At 35.9% G+C, this 23140-nt stretch overlaps 1 protein-coding gene across 3 annotated transcripts; it reads left to right on the top strand.

The window, feature by feature from the left end:
• Window positions 1–122: 122 nt before the first annotated feature.
• Window positions 123–21843, top strand: LOC108669839 (proteoglycan 4; the record flags this gene model as incomplete). 3 transcript variants are annotated; one of them, XM_018157264.2, is given in 10 exon segments in its annotated part: window positions 123–294; window positions 1812–2004; window positions 9929–9965; window positions 10953–11058; window positions 11926–12027; window positions 14181–14246; window positions 16881–17981; window positions 18504–18569; window positions 18881–19045; window positions 20832–21843. In XM_018157264.2, coding segments are annotated over 10 exon segments (2173 nt in total), but the record flags the coding sequence as incomplete, so codon positions are not given.
• Between the last annotated feature and the right edge of the window lie 1297 nt (window positions 21844–23140).

Here is a 23140-nt window from a genome sequence, read left to right as displayed (position 1 = left end):
TCTGAACTTTACTTGAACAGACAAGTTGTTCATGTCTAACCTTTACTTGAACGGACAAGTTGTTCATGTCTAACCTTTACTTGCACAGACAAGTTGTTCATGTCTGAACTTTACTTGAACAGAAGTTCATCAAGAAGTTCATCCCGGGCTGGGTCCTTGGGGCGACGGGGGCTGGATGGGGGAGTGGTAGACGGGGGCCGACTCACCCATCACCGTAAGGAGTACACTTCCCCCGACCACACGGTACGCACGGTAGCCGACACCTACCAGTACGACTCCGGCGACACCAACCCCGTGAGTGACTTGAAATAAAAAATGTGTATTTATTCATCATAAATTTGCATTTGAGTAATTATTTTCACTCAATTTGTTGTTCCAATTTAGGAAGAATTTAAACGATCGCGGAATCCTAATCCAATTCTGTATTTTTTCTCATTCCAGTGGATACTTCAGGAATTTCGCTTAATTAATTAAGTTAATTTAAGTAAAGTTAATAGCTAATTTTTTATTAAATAAAGAATTAATTATTTAGATTTATTTATTATAATTTGGTACGTTTGGTCACGCCTTGTACATAGTCTGAAACTGTTGTAACTCCTCCGGTCAGTCCGGCCACTTCCAGAAAAAACTTGTGAATATTATACAACTTAGGTAGCTTATCCAGTTCACAAAAGCGGACCTTGGCCTATACTTTCAAAAAAAGTTAAAAGATCGTAAGTTCATCAGCCAATCATTGACGGCATTTCAAGTAAAATCCACCAATCATAGACAATGAAATAGAGCGTAAGTACTTACGTTCACTTAGCGAGTTTTGAAAGTATGGCCCCAGGTCATTAGTTCCCCATATTTAAATAATTCAATATATATATGTATAAAATAACCCGGCTTTTACGTTGTCTGAAATTTTTGTAAATCCCACCGGAAGTCCAGCGACTTCCAGAAGAAAGTGGTGAATATTATACATCTTAGGCAGATTGTCCACTTCATAAGGGCGGGCATTGTCATTAATGCACCATATTTAAATAATTCGCAATATATATATGTATAAAAATAAATATATATATATATATATGTATTTTCGTTATCTGAAACTGTCATAACCCTCCGGACAGTGCAGCCATTTCCAGAAGGTGGTGAATGTCATATATCTTAGGCAGATTGTCCACTTCATAAGAACGGACTTCATCATTAATGCACCATATCTAAATAATTCACAATATATATGTATAAATAACCCAGCTTCCACATTGTCTGAAACTGAAATAACCCTCCGAACAGCCTGGCCACAGTCGGGACAGTCTGGACACTTGTGAATATTAAACATCTTAAAGGTAGCTTGCCCACTTCATATAAAAGCGGGCCTTATCATTTATTCGAATTATTTATTTATTCGAATTTATTTAATAAATTCACAATATTTATGCATAAAAAAAACCCGGCTTGTATATTATCTAAAACTGTCATAATTTATTCGGAAAGTCCGGCCACTTCCAGAAGAAACTTGCGAATCTTAGGTATAGCTTGTCCACTTCATAAAAACGGACCTTGTCATTAATTCCCCATATTTTCTTAATTCACAATATATATGCATATAAAACCAGGCTTGTACATTATCTAAAACTGTCATAATTTCTTCGGAAAGTCCGGCCACTTCCAGAAGAAAGTAGTGAATATTATACATCTTAGGCAGATTGTCCACTTCATAAGAACGGACTTCATCATTAATGCACCATATCTAAATAATTCACAATATATATGCATAAAAACCCGGCTTGTACATTGTCTAAAACTATCATAATTTCTTCGGAAAGTCCGGCCATTTCCAGAAGAAAGTGGTCAAGTCGACTTATTCATCCTACAACGTGGACGGCGGCCTGACGTCCGAACTAGACTCCCTGCGACGCGGTCCTACGGAGATGGAGATGGAGCGAGCGCTGTCCCAGGAGTCCCGAAACATCCTCGAGTCTAACAAGTTCTCATCGAGGTCCACTGAAAACAGCAAAGGTTAGTTTTTGATCTTTTTTAGTTCTACCTAGTTGATCGAAATTTTACTAATTTTATTAAAAATTTATATTTTTGTATAAGAACATTAGTTCATAAATATATGAACATTTTCTTTCACAGCTATTATTAATAATTTTTTTTATAATTTTATCAAAAAATTAAATTTTTATTAAAAATTATAATTTTATTACGAAATTTGTAATTTTATTTAAAAATTTAATTCCACAAAAAAAATTAATTTTTTCTAATTTTAGAAAATTTGTAAAATTTTAATTACCATATTGACCAAAGTATATTTATGAATTGAAAGCAACGTAGTTTTCCCCTGACACTGTCGCGTTTCTCTGTTACGTCAAAAAAAAAACGTTCCTCTTTGTCAAAAAAAATTACGCTTGGAGATTAGGTTGTTAATTTTTTTTATTAATTCCATCATATGTCTTGGTAATTGCGGTTGTTGACGACGGATGATTATCTTTTAAGTAAACAAAATTTACAATTAATATTTCTGTTCAACTGTATCGTTAATGGATCATGATGAAAATTTTGAAAACTCTGAGCTGATATTGGCTAATAATTGTTCTATCCTATTCTGGCATGGCGCCTGCATGCTCAATAATCTTCTCTAATTGCTCAAATTATTCCTAAATTTCAACATCGATAATTAGCGTACTTTTAGGTTACTTTTAGGTTAAAGGTTAGAGTTTTAAAAGGTCCAAAGGTTAAAGTTTCGAAGCACGAACAATTGTAGCGGTTAGCAAGTTTAAAGCGCGAGCAACAAATTATAAGAGTTTGCAGTCTATATATACTATTAAAGTATTTAAAATAATTTAAAATATTCTCTGTAGAGATTATGTCGTTGCTGAGACACCAAGAGTTTCTTATAACTAGATGACTGCTGCTGTCGTTATTCCGTAGTGGCTTACAATTGCATATAACAAATTAAAAATTATAATTAATTAGTTAATTAGTGCTTATACAATTGCATTTATTGCATATATCTATCTGGTCAAAGTATGCGTGAGTCACGCGACTTTTTTTCTCCTACAGAACCAAGAAAACCTTTTAATTTATTTTCTTGCAGATTAATGTGTAATAAACAGAACGTTCTAAGTCAAAAATAAACTAAAGTTTTACGAATAGTATTAACTAATTTTTAACGTCGATGCTGTATAAAAATTATGAATATACGATGTAATAAGTATATCTAAAATAGATATAATGAATATTTTCACTGATTTCTGGCGGTTTGCTTTCATACTTTCATTTCTTATGACTTCAACTTATAAAAACTTTCCTTCCTATACTATTAAATTTTCTAGCTCGATGTACGTGAATGCTAAAAAATTATTTCCCACTGAAGAAACATTAATTAAAAAGTAAATGTCTCGTTTCATTATCACATTTTCAGCCTTTTTTCCTCTATAGTTCTATCTCTTCTTTTCTATTGTTGATATCTTCAAAATTTATCTCATTGCTGCAGCACCGAAAGATTCTTTTAAACAACAATTATCGTAATTTCAAAGTGCATTACTAGAGTGTTGATTCCGTGCAACATTCTCACATCATCACTCCATAGTGTCCATACAATTTTCACCTAATCTTCACTCATCACCTAATCTTCACTCATCACCTAATCTTCACTCATCACCTAATCTTCACTCATCACCTAATCTTCACTCGTCACCTAATCTTCACTCGTCACCTAATCTTCACTCGTCACCTAATCTTCACTCGTCACCTAATCTTTACTCGTCACCTTAGGATTGACCCTTTCACCAATTCCTAAGTGCATAGGTGAGCCCTAACCCTGTCACCTAGGATTGACACTTTCACCAATTCCTAAGTGCTTAGGTGAGCCCTAACCCTGTCACCTAGGATTGACCCTTTCACCAATTCCTAAGTGCATAGGTGAGCCCTAACCCTGTCACCTAGGATTGACCCTTTCACCAATTCCTAAGGGCATAGGTGAGCCTTAACCCTGTCTGCTAGGAATTGACCCTTTCATCAATTCCTAAGTAAACCCCTAAAATAGCTGTACCAATTTAACTTACAGTTATACCATCTGTTATCAAGTGAGTTTTTTAATATATGTGATACTTATATAGTCACCTACTTCTGTTTTAAAGGTGTCCGTTATGATACATTATGTTTAGCACACTATTTTACCTGTTGTGAACGAAGAAGTTCATGTCAAGTTTAAAACGGTGTCATATGATATACTTACTTGCCCAGTTGGTTAAAAACTTAGCGATGTTTTGCACAAACGGCTATTCAGGATTTTGTAATTAAACACACGAGTCATATTTCTGCAGAAATAAAATTTCATTAGTTGCTCACTAACGTTTTCTGATCCCCTCGCAAAAAAAAAATAATAATTTTTAGACTTCCACAGAAAATCGCTTAATTTGCAAATGGTCGTGAAATGACCAGCAGGTGCCTGCAGTCCCCTTCGCTAATTTTTCCAAAATTTTCCCCTTCGTCAACAATTCATTTTAATTTGATGGATTGTTGAAATTTGAAATCTAAGATTCCATATGAGAGAATGAGATCATATTTACATTCCACTCACCATTCAGGAATTTGTTTAATTCTGTTTCCGTTTTAAATCAAAAGTTCCACCCTCTTCACACACAAATCTATCGCATATCCACGTAATATAGACGCACCTTCAGTATTTCAGTGCTGTTCTCATTGTTCTTTTCTTAATTAATTATGTCCATCTAAGAACTCACGAGAGGTTTGAATTGCTGGCATAGATATATGTACTTAACCACAAGTTGAAGAATAGAGAAGATTAGTGAAGATTAGCGAAGATTAGTAAAGATTAATGAAGATTAGTGGAGATCAGTGAAGATTAGTGATGATTAGTGAAGATTAATGAAGATTAGTGAAGATTAGTGAAGATTAATGAAGATTAGTGGAGATTAGTAAAGATTAGTGAAGATTAGTGAAACTAATTTTCGGCCTGAAGATTAGTTTTAATGAGAGTGTAGATTGTGGAGCGTGAGCGTTTGTGGACGTTTGTTTACATTATTTGTGCAAGTCACGGCTCAAAAATATTTTGATTTCATAATGTAATACCACCGACTGATAAATTAATTTTTGAATGTAAAATGTGAGTTTTTAAAATAATACTTATTAATTTCTTAGAACTTATAACATAAACGGAAATCCGATTTCAAATTTTTCTGAATTTTTTGTATTTATAACTACATATATATACATGAAAATTAATTTCCATTAAAATGACATCTTGCACAAAAATGTATTGGCTATTGATCTAAATTTCGCTAATTGCCAGACTCAAATATGATTCTAAATCAAATTTCACTTTAATTTTGTTCTCATTCCAATACAAATCTAACTTTAATTCAGATCTCATTCCTATACAAATCTAACTTTAATTCAGATCTCATTCTAATTTAAATCTAACTTTAATTCATATCTCATTCTGATTCAAATCTCACTTTAATTTAGATCTCATTCTAATTCAAATCGCATTCTATTTCTAATCGCACTAAATAACTTATTCCATTTTAATGCTCCGCTGTTCAGCAAAACCTACTGTGTAACGCTGTTGGGAAGTTGGTATATATTGTGTGATTTTATTTATTTATGTTGGTCTTTGCAACGCATGTTTTTGGCTCACCACATTTGTGTTTATCAGCAGCTTCACAATTACAGTAAAAAAATTCGAGCGATTGTATGACAGTTAATAAGTTTTTCACTATGAAATGTAAGATTCAACTTATTAGAAGCGGGTCTAACATTAGAGCATCTGTAGGATGACGTTCATTTGGCTGTAACACGCACAGTATTTCGTTCACGTAATGCACACCAGCGCGGGGTGTATGGCACAAAAAATGTATAAAAGAAACTTTTTCGTGCGTGGCATGTATACATTCGCACCAAAATTATTTACTTAAACGGCTCAGAAAGGTTAATTGAGGGATTTTCCATTGATGAGATCTGTTGGAATTGATTCATTTACATGGGAGTTCTGTGATCGATGTTTAGTTAAAGTTTTGAGTGTTGAATTTGACAGGGTCTGATTCCGAGCCAGCAGTTCGAGAAAACATAATCAATAATCAACAACTGCAACAAGAATCACATTGGCAAAAACAGCACAAATCGCAGTGGCAAAAACAGCAAGAATTAGAGCGGCAAGTAATGACAAAACGAATCATCACCCAAACAAAAGTAACTTCTCAACAAAGATCTGAAGGGAATTTAATTCCCGCTGAAACAGTGATGCCTGTTCATCAAACGTACGAAAATGAACGAAAACAACGCAGTGCTTCAGCGGATGATATCCTAAAGCCTAGCAACTCTAACAGTGACTATTCCACACTCGGGAGGCTCAGGAAGAACATTAAAGAACTCAGTACAATGATAGACGACATGGACAACGAGGAGATGGAAAGACTCAATAAAAAATACTTGATACATGCGTCTGCAATACGACATGTTGACACACGAAGGGCATGCAGTGAGAACAACCTCCTAGAGCCTTCAGCTGACGAACGTGCGGTTCATCGCGAAGGTAGATTGCTTGCTTGCTATGGGTGGTCCTTTGAATTATTTGGCTTGCTTTTGTTAAAGTCTTTGACACCAGGTTTTGGTGGAGTGTGATCCTGAGATATTGCAAGTGCGTTCATATTGGCATGTGTATGCGTATACGAGACCTGACACTCGAGTTTTCTGTCAAAGTTCCTCCTTAGATTTGTTCGCAACTTTTCAGCGTGATTAATGAAGCTCGCTTTGGATCAAGGTTTAAAGTGATCCTAAAATTTTTTCAACTAGTGTAAAAAGCTTACGTAATCGGCAAAATGCTGATGAACTGTTTCTGAGGAAGGTTAGAAATAGAAATGTTTACTTTTCCAATTGCTAAATTTGAAATTAATTTTTTAAATAAAATAATTTACCAGGATTTTTTATGAATACCTTTTTCACATTAATTGATCTAAAGTGACTTCAGAGAAGCTATCTTAATATACGGTTTAGTTACAAAATAGGCTAAACTACTATATGCAATCCATCCGAAACGTGAAATAATTTTGAGTGAAACTTGTAAATAATAAAATAACGTTCGGTTTGAAATGTTGCGTCCAAATAAGTTAAGGTAAGATAAAGAGAGGGTGAAGGTCTCGTAGCGCCTACCTGCATATTCAGACGGCTCATTTGGGCGTGAAAATTTGTGATTCATCCCTAGTCCTGCCGTGACTGTGTCAGTCAACTCGTTTCGTTGAATCGTTCCCTGGCTTGGAGGTGGTGTTATCTGCTTGCAGTTTGGTTTCAAGTTCGATTTGTTTCTTTTGAACTTGAAAAGTTTCCGTAAAAATATTTGTGTTCATTTTACGGGCGAGTTACGCCTTGGTCTTAAAATAGCACAACACTTCCAATATTGCTAAGCTATGCATTTATTCTCTTGTAACTGCGATGACGCATAATGAGTGAAAAACTTATTGTGTTGAACCTCCGAGTGCCGTTTCATCACAATGAATTACTTGCATGCTTTCCATACAACAAATTTGTCATAATCGTAATGTTCAACGATTCTCTCACGCCAGAATAGTAAGTCGGAGATCATGCCAGCTCGGTAATTGAACAGAATCTATCACTATAAAACAGAAAACTCTGTGTTTATAGTAGTAGTGATTTAATGACCAATGTCTGGCTGGGGAGTTTTTTGGGGGGTCCAATCAGTGGGTGGCATTAATGGCCAATTAGTGGGTGGCAACTCCGGTAATTTTGCTTGAAACCAGTTGTTTTAATTTCGCACTTGCTATATTACATAGTGTATGGTGTTGGCTTTGTTCGGTTGCCGTTGGACTTTAACACGAATACGAAGTTTGATCCTTTCATTTAGTTATGGATCAATGAAGAAAATATAGTTAAATAAACTAGTATCGCGAAAATGCTAGAAAAATCGCGCGTTTTACGATCCTCATATTGGTCAAAATTTTCGTTCGCGATAAAAGTGATAAGACAAAGTTTGTATGATTTATCTTACTGTTCATTAATTAAAGATAATTAGCAAGGATAGCATTCCAAATTTCAGACTTGCATCTTATTTAGGAGGGAGTTATTGGTTGCCTTCATAGTTAAGAATAGCCATAGACAACTAACCTTGACGGCCTTAATTGATGCTCACTCTTAACGTTCTGATTGGCTTCCGATGCTCGTAGATTGGTACTGCAGATCTGTCGCTCACTTTTCTCTGCCCCGCAACGGTTAGTCCAAAGCCCCGTCCAAAGTTACGTACGGTACGTGTTTACTGAAGAAATTAACTCGTTATGTAGTCAGTTTAGCTTGGGAATTTGTTTACTTGTTTGATGAATTCGCCACCTCCAACATAGCGGGAGGTGAACTTGTTGCTCGCATCCCGCGTTCGGCGCCTCGGCGCTGCACAAAGGTTCTCTGTTCTCTTCAGCTATCCGCCTCCTATATACCGTAGCTCTCGACTTCCTACTGAATTGTAGTGCACATAATACAGAGGGCAATGTTATAATATCCGCCGATATAACATATTGCATAACTGCATAACATAACAAAACACTACATAACATAACATGACAAAACATGACACAGTATAACAAAACATATCATATCATAGTGATCTCGGCACTGAAAAATAGGCCGGCGTGACTACATAACATAACATGACAAAACATAACAAAACACAACACAGCATAACATAACATATGATATCATATCATAGTGATGTCGGCACTGAAAAATAGGCCTGGCGTGGCCTTTTAGATATTCTTGTACTTTTTGTGACTTGTTAGCAGGATATCTAAAAACTGACCTTTTGACAAAATATTTTCAAAACTGACGTTGCTTTGAAATAGCTATTAGACATCCTCTATAGGTCCGTAGTGTGCTAGGCATTTCAAGACTGAACAAATGATTCAAAACAAAATGACGAACATTACAAAAGTTTTCCAGGTTTAATATAATCTGTGAATCAAGGATTTGTAAAAAGTTCAGTAAGGTGAAAATTTCAAAAATTTTACAGAGCAGTTTTATTTAATAACAAATTTGTTGGCAAAATTTCGAAATTGTTATTACGGTAGTTTATGCATCGAGACCAAAATTCTGATTTTGCACAAATATTTACCTAGCAAACTTCTGAAAAATTCATCGTCGTATTAATATACGCATTTATTATCATTTTTAACCTCTCATTGCCATCATTGTAATTGATTATTTTCCATGCTCTTACTCATATCAATGAGCATTAGTTAACCCTTAAAAATTAAAAAAACTCTGTCTGCTTTTGCTAGAAATTTCAATTCATCATCAGCATGATTGTGTGTGAATATTGTACAACTACCCCTCATGCCTAATGCTTCATCCGTCTACTCGTCTACTCGACTCTGCCTTCCTACGATTCCTGGTAGAATGTTTGCTTGGAATGAAATTTTCTACTTCGCATGCAACCTTAATTTTTTCTATTTATCTCAATTCTTCGAATACTTTCATTCTATAACGACATTTTATTAATATTGTAGATGAACAAAATTTGGCCTACATTTTACAGGGGCCCGACTTTATTTGATAGTGTAGATGTGGCTTCTTACCTGTGAATATTTTTTATTCATGTTATAATAATATATATATTTATATTTTTTTCTGTTAAGGATGCTTCTACTGTTTGTAAAGTTGACCCATTATTCACTGAAGTCAAGCTGACTAATTCAGTCAGACTGCGATACGAATATCTTTTCAATAAATTCCAATGGTTTGACTTGCGAAATTATCTAGTATGTTTGGGTAATTATTAGGTAATTAAATTAATTAATGTAATTTATGATTCAAAATACTTACACAAATTTAATTTAAAAAATAAATAACCTAATGGTAGATTGAAATATAGTTATTATTTATAGTTATTAACGTGGAATAATTATGTTCTCAGGTCGAGACGGCCGTTCACTCTCCAATGGACATTACGAGTAAGTTCATTTGTATTAACACTCAAAAAAATCTGCATGAATGTCCATATAGCGATGTACTTTTTGCCCTCGTGTTGCTCATCCTGACCAATTTTGGCTAGGAAAAATGCGTATCGGTGCTACGTTCGTTGTCTGTTCGTCGTGTGGGTAAAAATCGTGTCAATATTTGGGCAATATAACCTACTCATTACTGTGAGGGCTGATTGCGCTCTTTGACGTAGCGCAGTCTTTGCGAAAGGTGCTTATTTGTTTAGGTTTTTTAACGTCAATTCCACTTTCATTTCACAATTACGTCGTGCATTATTGTTCTTATCGACTTATTTTCTTACTGAAAACAGAATTATTTAAACGTAACAAATCCCTAATTACTTCGTTGGGGAAAATAATGAGTTTAATTGTCGGAGCATAGAAACGTTCCTTTTAAACAGAGAATATTAACGGAAAAATCGAGTTTCCTTGCCACTTTCTACGTAGTATCAAAAATATCTATCACATTCACATCACATTAGTTAATACAAAGAAGTACTAGTAATATTAAAGAAATGTAAATGTAGTAAAGAAGAAATACTAGTGCAAAATAATTCCAGCAACAAAAAATATCAAGTTTGCAGTTACTGCAAACAAATAATAGAAAGTTTGAAGTTGCTACAAACGAATGATATCAAGTTTGAAGTTACTACAAACAAATGATAGCAAGTTTGGAGTTGCTACTAACAAATGATATCAAGTTTGGAGTTACTACTCATAAATTATAGCAAGTTTGAAGTTACTTCTCACAAACGATATCAAGTTTGGAGTTACTACTCACAAATGATAGCAACTTTGAAGTTACTTCTGACGAATGATATCAAGTTTGGAGTTACCACAAACAAACCAATTAATAATAATAATAACATGGAGTTACTACAAACAAACCTATTAATAATAATAACAAATTATGTTTAATAACAATAACATAGTTTAATAACAAATTATATGTTCTGGCAGCGACGACATGATCATCAACGACGAGAAGGGCGGTGAAGTACGTCGCATAGTCTGGCGTAACCGCTACGAGAAGACCTACGAGACTACAGACTCCTCCACCCCTACCGTGAGTGCCTTCCACGGTCCTGCCTTGCCTACTATAGTTACTTTAATTGTTATAGTTACTTTAATTGTTCTTCATGAGTCATTTGCCTACACAAATACATAATTTATTCATGAGTTGTCTGCAAGGACAAATAAAAGTTGAAATTGCTGCTCTTAGTTATTTCCTAGTCAAAATTTGCCTATACAAATACATAATTTATACACGAGTTGTTTGCATGGACAAATACAAGTTAAACTTGCTGCTCTTAAATATTTTCTAGTCAATATTTGCGGTCACCCAATTTCACTCACAGTTAGTAACAACCTATCATCAAATTAAGCTATTCTCGCACGCTGGTAACCTTTAAAACGCAGTATTTTTCCAAACTGGTTTCATGTTCCTGTTTAACTGATATTTTTCATACTTGTTTGTTAGGTACTTGGGCACTAGTTTCCTATCAGTTACTGAGTGAATATTTTTTCTATTGAAGTGAGTTAAAATTTTAAATTTTTCTGATTTAGATTCTGAAGTCTAATAAGAGATATTAGATGACTTATTATTAGAATAGTGGCTATCTGCTTGAGGTGGCCGGGTGGTTGAAATCAGTTGGAAAAATCTTATTTTTTGCCGGGTGGTTGAAATCAGTTGGAATTTTTGGATTTTTTTTTTTTTTGAACAGCCAAAAAAATGGAGCAGCGTGTTGGAGGGGCAAGAATCACAACTTTTTGAAAAAAATTCGGTTGGAAATGGCAAAATGGCCGGGTGATTACGAATTGGCTTCAAGCCAAGATGGACTAAATGAAATTGACACATTTCTATTATTATTATATATTAGAACCATATAGTATTATCATTTATTATTATCTACAAGTGAAGTCACGTCTACAGATCAGCATAGAGAAGGACGCACAAAACAGGCGCTACATGTCCTCTGATGTCACTGAGGCCAACACCATCAGTAGCCTCACCCGTCCTCACGTGCCTCCTCAGGTCAGGCTTGGGACTTGGTCAGGCTTTTTATCAGGCTTGGGACTTGGTCAGGCTTTTTATCAGGCTTGGGACTTGGTCAGGCTTTTTATCAGGCTTTTGGGACTTGGTCAGGCTTTTAATTATGCTAAATGTAACAATTTATTGCTTTGACCTGACCTCAGGCCAGGCTTTTCAAAGCCTGACCTGAGGCTTTATAAAATTATGCTAAAAGTAACAATTTATTGCATGTTGCATTTTTAATATTCATTTGAGGCCGGAATTTCATTTCTGAATTTTACTATGTTTCCATGTTAAATTCGAAATATCCCGACAAATTATGTGTATTAAAAGAATATTTCAGGTGAGTTCTGAGTCCATAATTTATAATACTTAATTAATAATGTTGTATACGTGAATAATGGTTTACGGCGAGACCGTAAACCATTCAATGTATCCCTGTGAGACGTCGTATTTTCATATAATTTAGTGATAGATTTATTGCGGCATTCAGACCAAGTTGCTATTATTGTGCTTAGAGTTTCATTTTAATGACTGGCATTAGAATATCTGCTTTTCCGTGAATGGGATTTAAGTTCTTAATTGCATTAACTAATTATTTTTAAAATTCAGCAATAAAACTATCGAATTCTTCTCAAGTCATGTACGGAAATTTATTTCGCACGTCCTTTTATATAAATATCAGTATTTTATTGCATGCTTTAAATTCAACAAAACGTCAGACAGATTACATCCATATGAGACATCTATTTCATTTCTAAATATTTTCTTTTGAATTCTTTCATCAATACGATCCTGTATGTGCATTCATTTTAGAATGAACCATCTGAATGTCTATGCTCCGGTCAAGAATGTTCCGAGTTCTCATTGTTACGAACGTACGGTTTATTAATTACCCTATTTACATCGATGATTTATCTCGCCTATGTAAACTCATCAAAACGACTCTGAATTCAATATTTAGGGAGCTCTTCTTTGAGAGTCTGTATCGTTTGAGAGTCGGTATCGTTTGATAACTCTTCTTTGAGAGTCTGTATCGTTTGAGAGTCGGTATCGTTCGATAACTCTTCTTTGAGAGTCTGTATCGTTTGAGAGTCGGTATCGTCCGATAACTCTTCTTTGAGAGTCGGTATCGTTTGATAACTCCTCTTTGAGAGTCTGTATCGTTTGAGAGTCGGTATCGTTTGATAACTCCTCTTTGCGTGTCTGCATCATTTGAACTCTTATTAGTGCAATAACAAAGTCTTGTAAATAAAAGTAAATAAAATTACGAATAAAATATTTAATTTCCGTTGTATGTATACGTACAAGGGTAATGCGTTGTATATTGGCTCTCTATTGCGCAGTGGTTTTAAGCCCGATACAAATGTGCATCAACGTGGCAGAAGCTTAAAGACATTCCTATAAATGATATTTTTTAAACCAGGAAATAATTAGTATTTGAGATTAACAGATACCCCTACATTTACCTAATACCTCTACGATTAACAGATACCTTAATGATTAACAAATGTTTTTAAGATTAAATACAAACCAATCCGCCATTCATACCATTACATATAACAGCAAGTCTCTGTGTAGTCAATTATACCGATTGCGCAATGAAACCGTAGAATTTTATTTCAAATCAAAAACTATAGGTCCACATCGCAAGGAGAATGCGCATCAATGTGGACTATATAGAACCTCATGATACACTGTTAGAAACAACGGCGAAAAAACGGTCCCACTGGCATTCTAGTGGCCGGTCGCCCCGTGAAAATAAACTCTTTCGCCGTTTTTATCAGATGTTTTACGGATTTCAAGTGTCAAATTAGAATAAAAACGGCGACACGGTGTTTCTTTTCACGTCCCGACCGGCCACTGAAACGCCCGTAATACCGTTAACGGAAATTTTTCTAACATTGTATATTTGCCACAAAAGACCATTTCCTTTACTCCCATTGACAGTGTTTCCAAACGATCACTCGAACTCGGGCTTACACAATTTTCATAGATCTTGCATAGATGCTGCTGTGTTTGACGACAAGATGTTTGTTTTTCCTTTACTGCCATTGACATTGTTTCCAAACGATCACTCGAGCTCGGGCTTACACAATTTTCATTGATCTTGCAAGGATCCTGTTGTGTTTGACGACAAGATGTTTGTTGTGCAGCGAGGCTCAGTGTCTCCCAAACAACTGACTTTGCAGTACGCAGTTTACTGGCCAGGAAGTCCTGGAGTGAGTCGTCTTCTGAATTACGCTTTCATTATCCTTGCATCCTCGTCAGCTTTTTAGCTTTTGCATTTTTTTAGAAAACCTGGCACAGAAAATTTATTCCATAAATTAGAGTCTCTCACTAGTTTCATGTAAAATTAAAACTATTGTATTGACACTAGCATCGTTGCATATACTCACCGTTTTTTCGTTTGGAAGTCAACCTGTGACTCCATTCGCGCCACGTAATGTAATCGACTAGTAGCTCTTCATGTGGTTGTAAATATTTTCATTTGAGCCTAGTCCTAGCATTTCCATAGAATCTTTCCCAAATAAAAGGCGGCAAGATGATCAAGCTGAAGATGTGCCCATTGTAAGTTAGGAACAAATTGACTTCTGAAGTAAACTAATTTTTTAATCAAGTGTAGCATAAACGGACAGTCGTGGCACGACTTATCTTTATGCCCTTCAGTTTGAATCTAGACCGCCTGCTCTCAGTTGACTCTCTTTAGAATAACATCAGCAGACATCATATAATACCTGAAGACCAATTTGCAATTACCGATGTTCCGTCAACGTAAACTTTTTAAAATGAAATCACGGCCATTTTTCGCTTGCGTTGTTGATACCGTATCAGCTTCTGAAAAGTAAGTATGAAGCTGCTGATACACTTCGTTAATTTCCAAAATCTTCATGACATCGACAGATTTGGACAACTCGGCAACCGCATTTGGGCGTGTACGTTGTAGACTACCACATATTTGTTGCGATTAAATACTTCTATATATAGTACGACCATAATGTGATGATGCACTCATCATGCTGTGGTGCGTGCAGTGATGAAAGTATTTGAGTCAAATTTAAGCAATTAGTTGATCGGTAAAGACGTCGTTAATGATATCTCGAATTGCATATATAGTTGTCATTACACGCAGTTTCAGTACATAAAACTCAATCATAATTTGCTTTGACTTCATGTAAAAATTCTCTTATGCTCATGTCCGATAAACGTTTGATTTGGGCTTCAAAGCTGCTTATCTTATATATTTTACATCATATTATATCACCCCACTGATTCAAGTAATTTTTTAGCCAATATCCCTGCGCTAATGTTGTGACCTTGCATTCTTTTATTCATGGTTGTTTATCTTATATTCTTTTCCGTTTTATTATATCACTTATATGGATTCAGTTCGAGACCTTTAATTTTAATTAATTTTAATTTTTATCCAATGTTCGGCAGCCACGGTTGTGATCTTTTCATCCGTCATTCATCACGCTTTGTTTCTTTGCAGTATCCTGGAACTCCATTCAGATCAATTAAATACCCGAAAACCTCCTTTTACATTTATTTCCTAAGGGAAATGTCCCGTGATAAAAGCAAATATTTCTATTAGTTCTTTAGCTGGACATGTTATGTATGTTTTATATAATCTTAATATATAGCATATGGTCCGAGAATAATCATCCAAAAATATTCCTATCGTACCAAAGTTTCTTGCCTAATAATAATCAATTTTTTATGACTTGAGATGTGGGTTGTCTATATATACTTTGTGTTGCCTTGATGTAAATAATTCTGATCGGTATTTTTATTATTATTACTATTATTAAAAAAATCTGATCGATATTTTTGTAACTTATACTATACATTATCTCTTACTTTACCATTGAATGATATTAGCACCTCATCTTGATAAGTTGATGTTTCTTCCGATAATAAAATTAATCCGGATCTATAACGAAACTATTGATACTTTTTTTAACATTGAAAGCGAAGCTGATCTTTACCTAGCTAAAATATTTTGAACGGTGGAATTGGCTAAACGTTCCATTTTTTATCCTACCGATCAATTTTTACCAGGATTCATTTTTTTCACGCCCCCAACAGTCATTCTTATCAATTTTTACCAGGATTCATTTTTTTCACGCCCCCAACAGTCATTCTTATAGTACTTGTGTCATTTTACTTCTAGTTGGCCCTGAAAAGGAATGTGAACGCGTAATAACTTGCGTATTTGATTACTTTTCCTTCATTTTTGTTCAAACCATAACTATTTAAGAGTATATATTCCCCCATTTCATCTTAAACTTAGAGGTCCAGGAGTATATATTCCCCCATTTCATCTTAAACTCAGAAGTCCAGGAGTATACGTATATTCCCCCATTTCATCTTAAACTTAGAGGTCCAGGAGTATATATTCCCCATTTCATCTTGAATCGATTGAATTCTACTAACTTGCTTCTAATGCTTCAAGTCCCAGGCTAAATAAGTCTAATACTGTACAATATTTGCCTAAGAGGCGTGTCAGTATAATTTTTACACCCCATAGTAATCCTAATTAGTCCTACTTTAGACCCCTGTAGCCAATAGTAAATTTATTCCTCGATCTGTGCTAGAATACAAATTCCATGCATGGGCGTGCTGTAGCATCTGGAATATTCTCTGAAACATAATACCGTGCTAATTAATTCTAAATTCTAGACCGATAGGTTACGAATATCCCGGCAATACCCGAATAGCTTAAATGTGAAAATGTAAATCAATTGTGAATTTTGAAGCGAGCTAACTTCAAACCAGTAACGTAATAGGAGTAATGGCATTCATTAACCATTAGCTTTGTGGGTTTGCTACTAACATCACTAATGGCCTTACAGATCTCGCCCGGAGGCCAGTCCTGGGCAGAGCCCGTGCCTCTGCCAACGCCCCCGCAAATTTCCCCTAACCGGGAGCCCGGAGTCGCCTACATATACAACTACGGTAGCCACGGAGGCTCAACTGTCCAGCCCCTGCCACCTCTGAATTACGTGGCTGTGGCACCCCCTACAGGCGACGGTGCTCCGTCACCCACGCCTTCTAACCCTACAGGCCAGCCCGTAATATATCACTATTCCTACCATTACACCATCCAGCCCGGGCAACCGCTCCCAGACGGAGCACACCCGCCTAGTTCCCCCCCTACTTTGCAGATTGCTCCCCCACCCGCCAGCGGGTACAGTGCCAACTCCACCAACGTCAACAAGACGACCATCAACGAGGTGCATCACCACACCACCAGCCGGGACACTAGGCATCACGTCACCACGAACAAAGTCATCCACGAACCACCGCTCGGGTACCTTGATGATGGCAAGCCTGACTATCCTGGTAATGGAAGACCTGGGTATCCAAGGGACGGACAGCCTGGGTATCCCAGGGACGGACAGCCTGGGTATCCCAGGGACGGACAGCCTGGGTATCCTAGGGACGGACAGCCTGGCTATCCTGGTGACAGAAAGCCTCCTGCTGATGGCAAACCAGGCTCATCCTCCATCAACTACTCAGTGAACTCTTCGACAAACTACGTAACAGAGACGCACCACCACCCCTTCCCAACAGGTCCAGGAGATAAGGGTCCTAGGGAACCCCCATACGACGACCGCGACCCTCCTCTTCGACCTAACGACCCCAGTCGCAACATTACGATCAACATCAATAAAACAACGACACATACGACTCGCACCACACGAGATGGCGACTACCCGTCGGGGGGCGATCAGCCCCTGACGTCGACGCCGTATCGTGGCCGTTCGCGCTCCCCGGACCGACGGTATCCTTCGGAGCCGAGGTATCCTTCGGGACCGTCAGACTCCCTGGAACGCGTGCGTAGGGTCAGGGAGCCGGGGTTGCCTTTCCCCGACACTTCCCCTGTACGGCCTGTGGGTGAACAGCGACTTCCACGCAGAGTCGATGACCTGCTTAACGAATTCCCCGTAAAGGTTAGTACGTTACTTATATGATTCCTATCGTAGCGTTACTATTTGAGTTACAATTTCTTGGAAAGGTAATTTACAAACCTTTTAACGAATTAAATTGAAAGGTGAGAATATACCAACCAATTCGCTTGTAAAAGGTGACGCGTTACTAAAAATTTTTGTTTCATTAGTACTGGGTTCGTTAGGAATGGTTATGCGGAATTGACTATGTGGTACTTAAAGAAATGAATTGAATTATATCTAAAAAAAAGTGCTGCAATTGATGCATTAATAATCTAATTAGATTTCTTTAGCCTGCAAACAGTAATAAAATCAAAAATTAATATATTAATATCAGTCCTCGCTGAGAGTAAAAGATTCCACATGCATTATCGGTGTTTCAGTACATTCATTCATTCACTCATAACAACGAGCAATTTGAACTCGACTTATTTAATTCTTGCATGCATCTTTTAAGAAAATTCATAGAAAAAGTTTTCATTTGTACCACGTCCACACATTACCGTTTGGGATTTATCTCTTCAGAATGGAGGGCCACACCGAACCGGTTACAATGCACACCCGGACTCTGAACCACTTCTGTCCACTCAGGTGAGTCAGGAATGTCTTGATTGTTGCGACATTTGTAAGTTGCTTGTACCGATGTTATAATAATTTTAATCATTTAGTTAGTTAGTTAATTAGTTAGTTAGTTTAGTTAGATAACAGCGCAAATTACATAGTAGCACGTTTTTCTTAATGTGTGACTATGTAATTCTTAAGTTACCGATCTTAAACCATGCTGCATGAAACAGAGAATTATGACTAGTGAATATATTATATTATTATACGGTGAGATTCTCGTGACGTCTGTCCAAAAAAAATGATAGGATTTCACATTAATTAAACGATACCTTTGACAGACCCGACATGTCCGGGATGAAATCATCATCCCGCCCCCCGAACGCAACGAAATCAACACCGTGAGTCCGGCCAAGCTGCGGGAGGAGCGCGAGAAGACCAAGAACATCGCGGGGCCCCCCGTGTACTACCCCCCAGGGCATGAGGCCTTCGCTGAGTCCATGCATGTGCGTTACATTTGTTATTGTGGATTTTATTAATATTACACATATTATTAGGGATTTTATTCCCTAATACAGAAATTATTATGGATTTTATTAGTATTACTCATATTATTAAGGATTTTATTCCCTATTACACATATTATTATGAATTTTATAACATTATACACATATTATTAAGGATTTTATTACATATTCATGTATAAGATATATGATCACATGATCATATTAGATTTATTATTATGGATTTTAAAACATATTCATGTATAACATATATGATCATATGATCACATTAGATTTATTATTATGGATTTTATAACATATTCATTTAAAAGATATATGATCATATGATCATATTAGATTTATTATTATGGATTTTATAACATATTCATGTATAACATATATGATCATATGATCACACTAGATTTATTATTATGGATTTTATAACATATTCATGTATAACATATATGATCATATGAACACATTAGATTTATTATTATGGATTTTATAACATATTCATGTATAACATATATGATCATATTAGATTTATTATTATGGGTTTTATATATATATTCATGTATTACATATATGATCATATGATCATATTACATTTATTTTTATGGATTTTATAACATATTACATATATTATAATGGATTTTTTATGAATCGATTGTAAGGAGCATTCGGTGCTGTTGAAAAATTAATGAAATAACTGTTTAGCCATATAGAAACAGTGTGATAAATCTTTCCTTTTGAATTTTTCTGAGATGACAAATTTTTCCAAATTTGGCATTCGCCGCATTAAATGCATGTGCTTTTTGTTTATTATTGTAGATATTTGAAAAACAAAGTTTTGCAGCGATTATAAAAAGAAACGTAATTTAGGTACGTAGAACAATGAGAAAAATGCGTATTGCGTCTTTTATTAGGTTGTTTCTTTTGGCAACTGCTATGAAAAAATTCAAGTTTTTGATCTTTATCTTAAAAAATCTTCATCAGTAATTTATATGCCCGAGCAAAAAATATAAATAAATAAGCTAGTCTATACTCTCGAGAAAAGATAATCGAAAAAATCATTATAACTTAAAAAATAAATAAATAACTTCAAAAATAAATAAATTGAATAAGAAAAGAGGAACATTATAAAAAAGAGCGTGCCAGTTCTTCGACCGTTCACAGCTGTGTTGATGTTTAGAAAGTGAGTCCTTATTTAGACAATATGACTTACTGTTTCTTCTGAGTGGTTTATGGGAATGTTATCCCAGTTTTTGTCTAACCCAAGCTGCTTCAACCGTTCACTGCTTGTGCTGTTTTTTAGAATGTGTGTCCTTATTTGGACATTATGACTTACTGTTTCTTCTGAGTGTTTGATGGGAATGTTGCCCCGTGCAGACGATGACGCTGAAGGTTAGAAAGTGAGTCCTAATTTGTACAATATGACTCCTTTTAATTTGTACAATATGACTCATTGTTTCTTCTGAGTGGTTGATGGTAATGTTGCCCCGTGCAGACGATGACGCTGAAGGTTAGAAAGTGTGTCCTTATTTCTACAATATGACTCATTGTTTCTTCTGAGTGTTTGATGGGAATGTTGCCCCGTGCAGACGATGACGCTGAGGGTTAGAAAGTGAGTCCTTATTTGTACAATATGACTCATTCTTTCTTCTGAGTGTTTGATGGTAATGTTGCCCCGTGCAGACGATGACGCTGAAGGTTAGAAAGTGAGTCCTTATTTGTACAATATGACTCATTATTTCTTCTGAGTGTTTGATGGGAATGTTGCCTCGTGCAGACGATGACGCTGAAGGAGGAAGGGCGTCGTGGCAAGGCGAAGTGGCGGCGGGAGGCGGCGTCAGGCTACAAGGAGAGCTCCTCGCACTCCGAGAGCAAGGGAGACATGAAGGTGGTGCCCCTGTGCCTGCCTCTCTGTGGGGGCTTTGCCTGCACCATCATGTAGAGTGGCCAGCATGTAGAGTGGTCATCATGTGGAGTGGCCACTATGTAGAGTGGTCAGCGTGTAGAGTGGCCATCATAGTGGTCGTCATCTGGAGTGGCCACTTTGTTGAGTGGTCGTCATGTGGAGTGCGAATGTAGAGTGGCCATCATGTGGAGTGATCGTCATGTGGAGTACGATCATGTAGAATGGCCATCGTGTAGAGTGGTCGTCATGTGGAGTGGTCGTCATGTAGATTGGCCACTATGTTGAGTGGTCGTCATGTGGAGTGCGATCATGGAGAGTGCGACGTGACCACCATGTAACCATCTTGAATAATCATTGCAGTATCATGTTATCTTGTCATCATGCCGAGGGCTTCCATGTAACCACCTTGAACTGTACCATCATGTAATCATGTCACCAAGCAACAATAAGATTTGATGGTGTAAGTTAACAGAATTATGTATTAATTAATATGTATTAATTAATTATGTATTGCTGTCTAACAGACGACCTTTGGACGGTCAACATGCAAATGTCTATCAAATAGAAGATGCTTATTAAGTTATATATATCATCATGCGACGTACGAGCGGAACGAAATTACATCGTCGTAGCAGAGGGTAAATTTTTCTGTCTGTCTTCCCTCAAATTAATAAAATTTTTATTAATTGAGTTCTTCTTGATGAACTCGTTTTATAAGGACAAAAAAAATTCAATGGTAATAAATAATTCGCGTCTAACATCTGTCTCATGCTTTGCAATTCTGTCCATTGTTCATCAATATTTTTGGTCTCTTGAATAAACGTTCAGGAATTAACACTTTATTTTGTATTTTTTTTTGTTGCTTTCTAAAAACTATGTTATTAATATATTAATATCTGAAATAAATTTTTCAGCAAAATTTTCAGCCTGTTTCCATCTCAAAAAAATTGTTCTTTTTTTAGAGTTTTTCATGAAGTATTTATTCTGTGAAACGATAGTGTAATGTTTCGTGAATTTTATCAACACTTTTTTCACGAAAAATAATTTTTACATTTTCATACTTATTCTTCTTCAGAATAAATTTATATATTTTCATATTTTGTTTCCGACTTGATATTCTAAATTGCCCAATACGGTTTAATTGGGTCAATTATTTATTATGATATTATTCCGTGTTCAAAGGAATTTACTCGATTAATAATTTTAGTAATTAAATATTACTGTTATCAATTAATAAATCATTTATGGATGTTGCAACCCTATAGTTAAGCCCGCCGGTGCTGTTTCTAACTCCTGTACATATTAAGCATTTGTCATAATCACTAAAGATATTGGTAGCACATTTAGCTCCCGATAATTGCGATTAATAATCAACTATAAATTTAAAACACTCGAGAAGAAAAAAACCTTTTGCTGATATAAATTCGATATTTCACTTAGCGATTAATAATCAACTATAAATTTAAAACAGAAAAAACCTTTTGCTGATATAAATTCGATATTTAACTTAGTACTCCTCCCTATTTACTTAATTTACACGAAAAATAGCTATAAAATTCAAATTTTTGAGAAAATGCCTTTATCCAGAGCTGCCTGTATTGATAAGCTGCTTGAATGTGCGCGCAAATATTGTCTTTCTGTATGTGTATAACGAATCTATCACGGTGCCTGAGAATCTAATTTACTATTCTAATTAATATCTTCGGCTTTTTGCCGTCATCACCTGGCTGCAAATCAATGCTTGTGGTTGGTAATAATTGTTATTACTTTAAAAGATTTGATCTTTTAATTAGCATGCGTGATTGAAACCGCGACTGTGTCACAAAAAAAAAAGTTTTTGCGGCCATTGGACTCAAACGTTTTTTCATCGAAAAGTCATTTTCGGTTTTTGGTTTGCTAGCCTTAGATGCTAAGTATAGTCAAGCATTTGAAAAGAATATAGTATATTAAATGCGTGCTTTAACTGCTTGAATAATGCTGTTGTTTGCGCCCTAACGTCAAGTGGATGTAAAGCTTGTCTGTCTCGTAAAATTTGTCGTCGTTCGGTGGTGGAATTTGTCGTCGTTCGGTGGAAGTGAATGTAAGTTTTGTACGTGGAACCGTTGTTTTTTCTGGAAAGCACATTGAACTTATAAAGGTTAATGTATTGAAAGGAAATTCCAGAGAAGAGAAAGGAACTC

Source organism: Hyalella azteca, unplaced genomic scaffold (genome assembly GCF_000764305.2).
Source record: "Hyalella azteca isolate HAZT.00-mixed unplaced genomic scaffold, Hazt_2.0.2 contig9577, whole genome shotgun sequence".
NCBI classification, from domain to species: domain Eukaryota; kingdom Metazoa; phylum Arthropoda; class Malacostraca; order Amphipoda; family Hyalellidae; genus Hyalella; species Hyalella azteca.
This window is presented reverse-complemented; position numbering and strand designations above follow the sequence as displayed.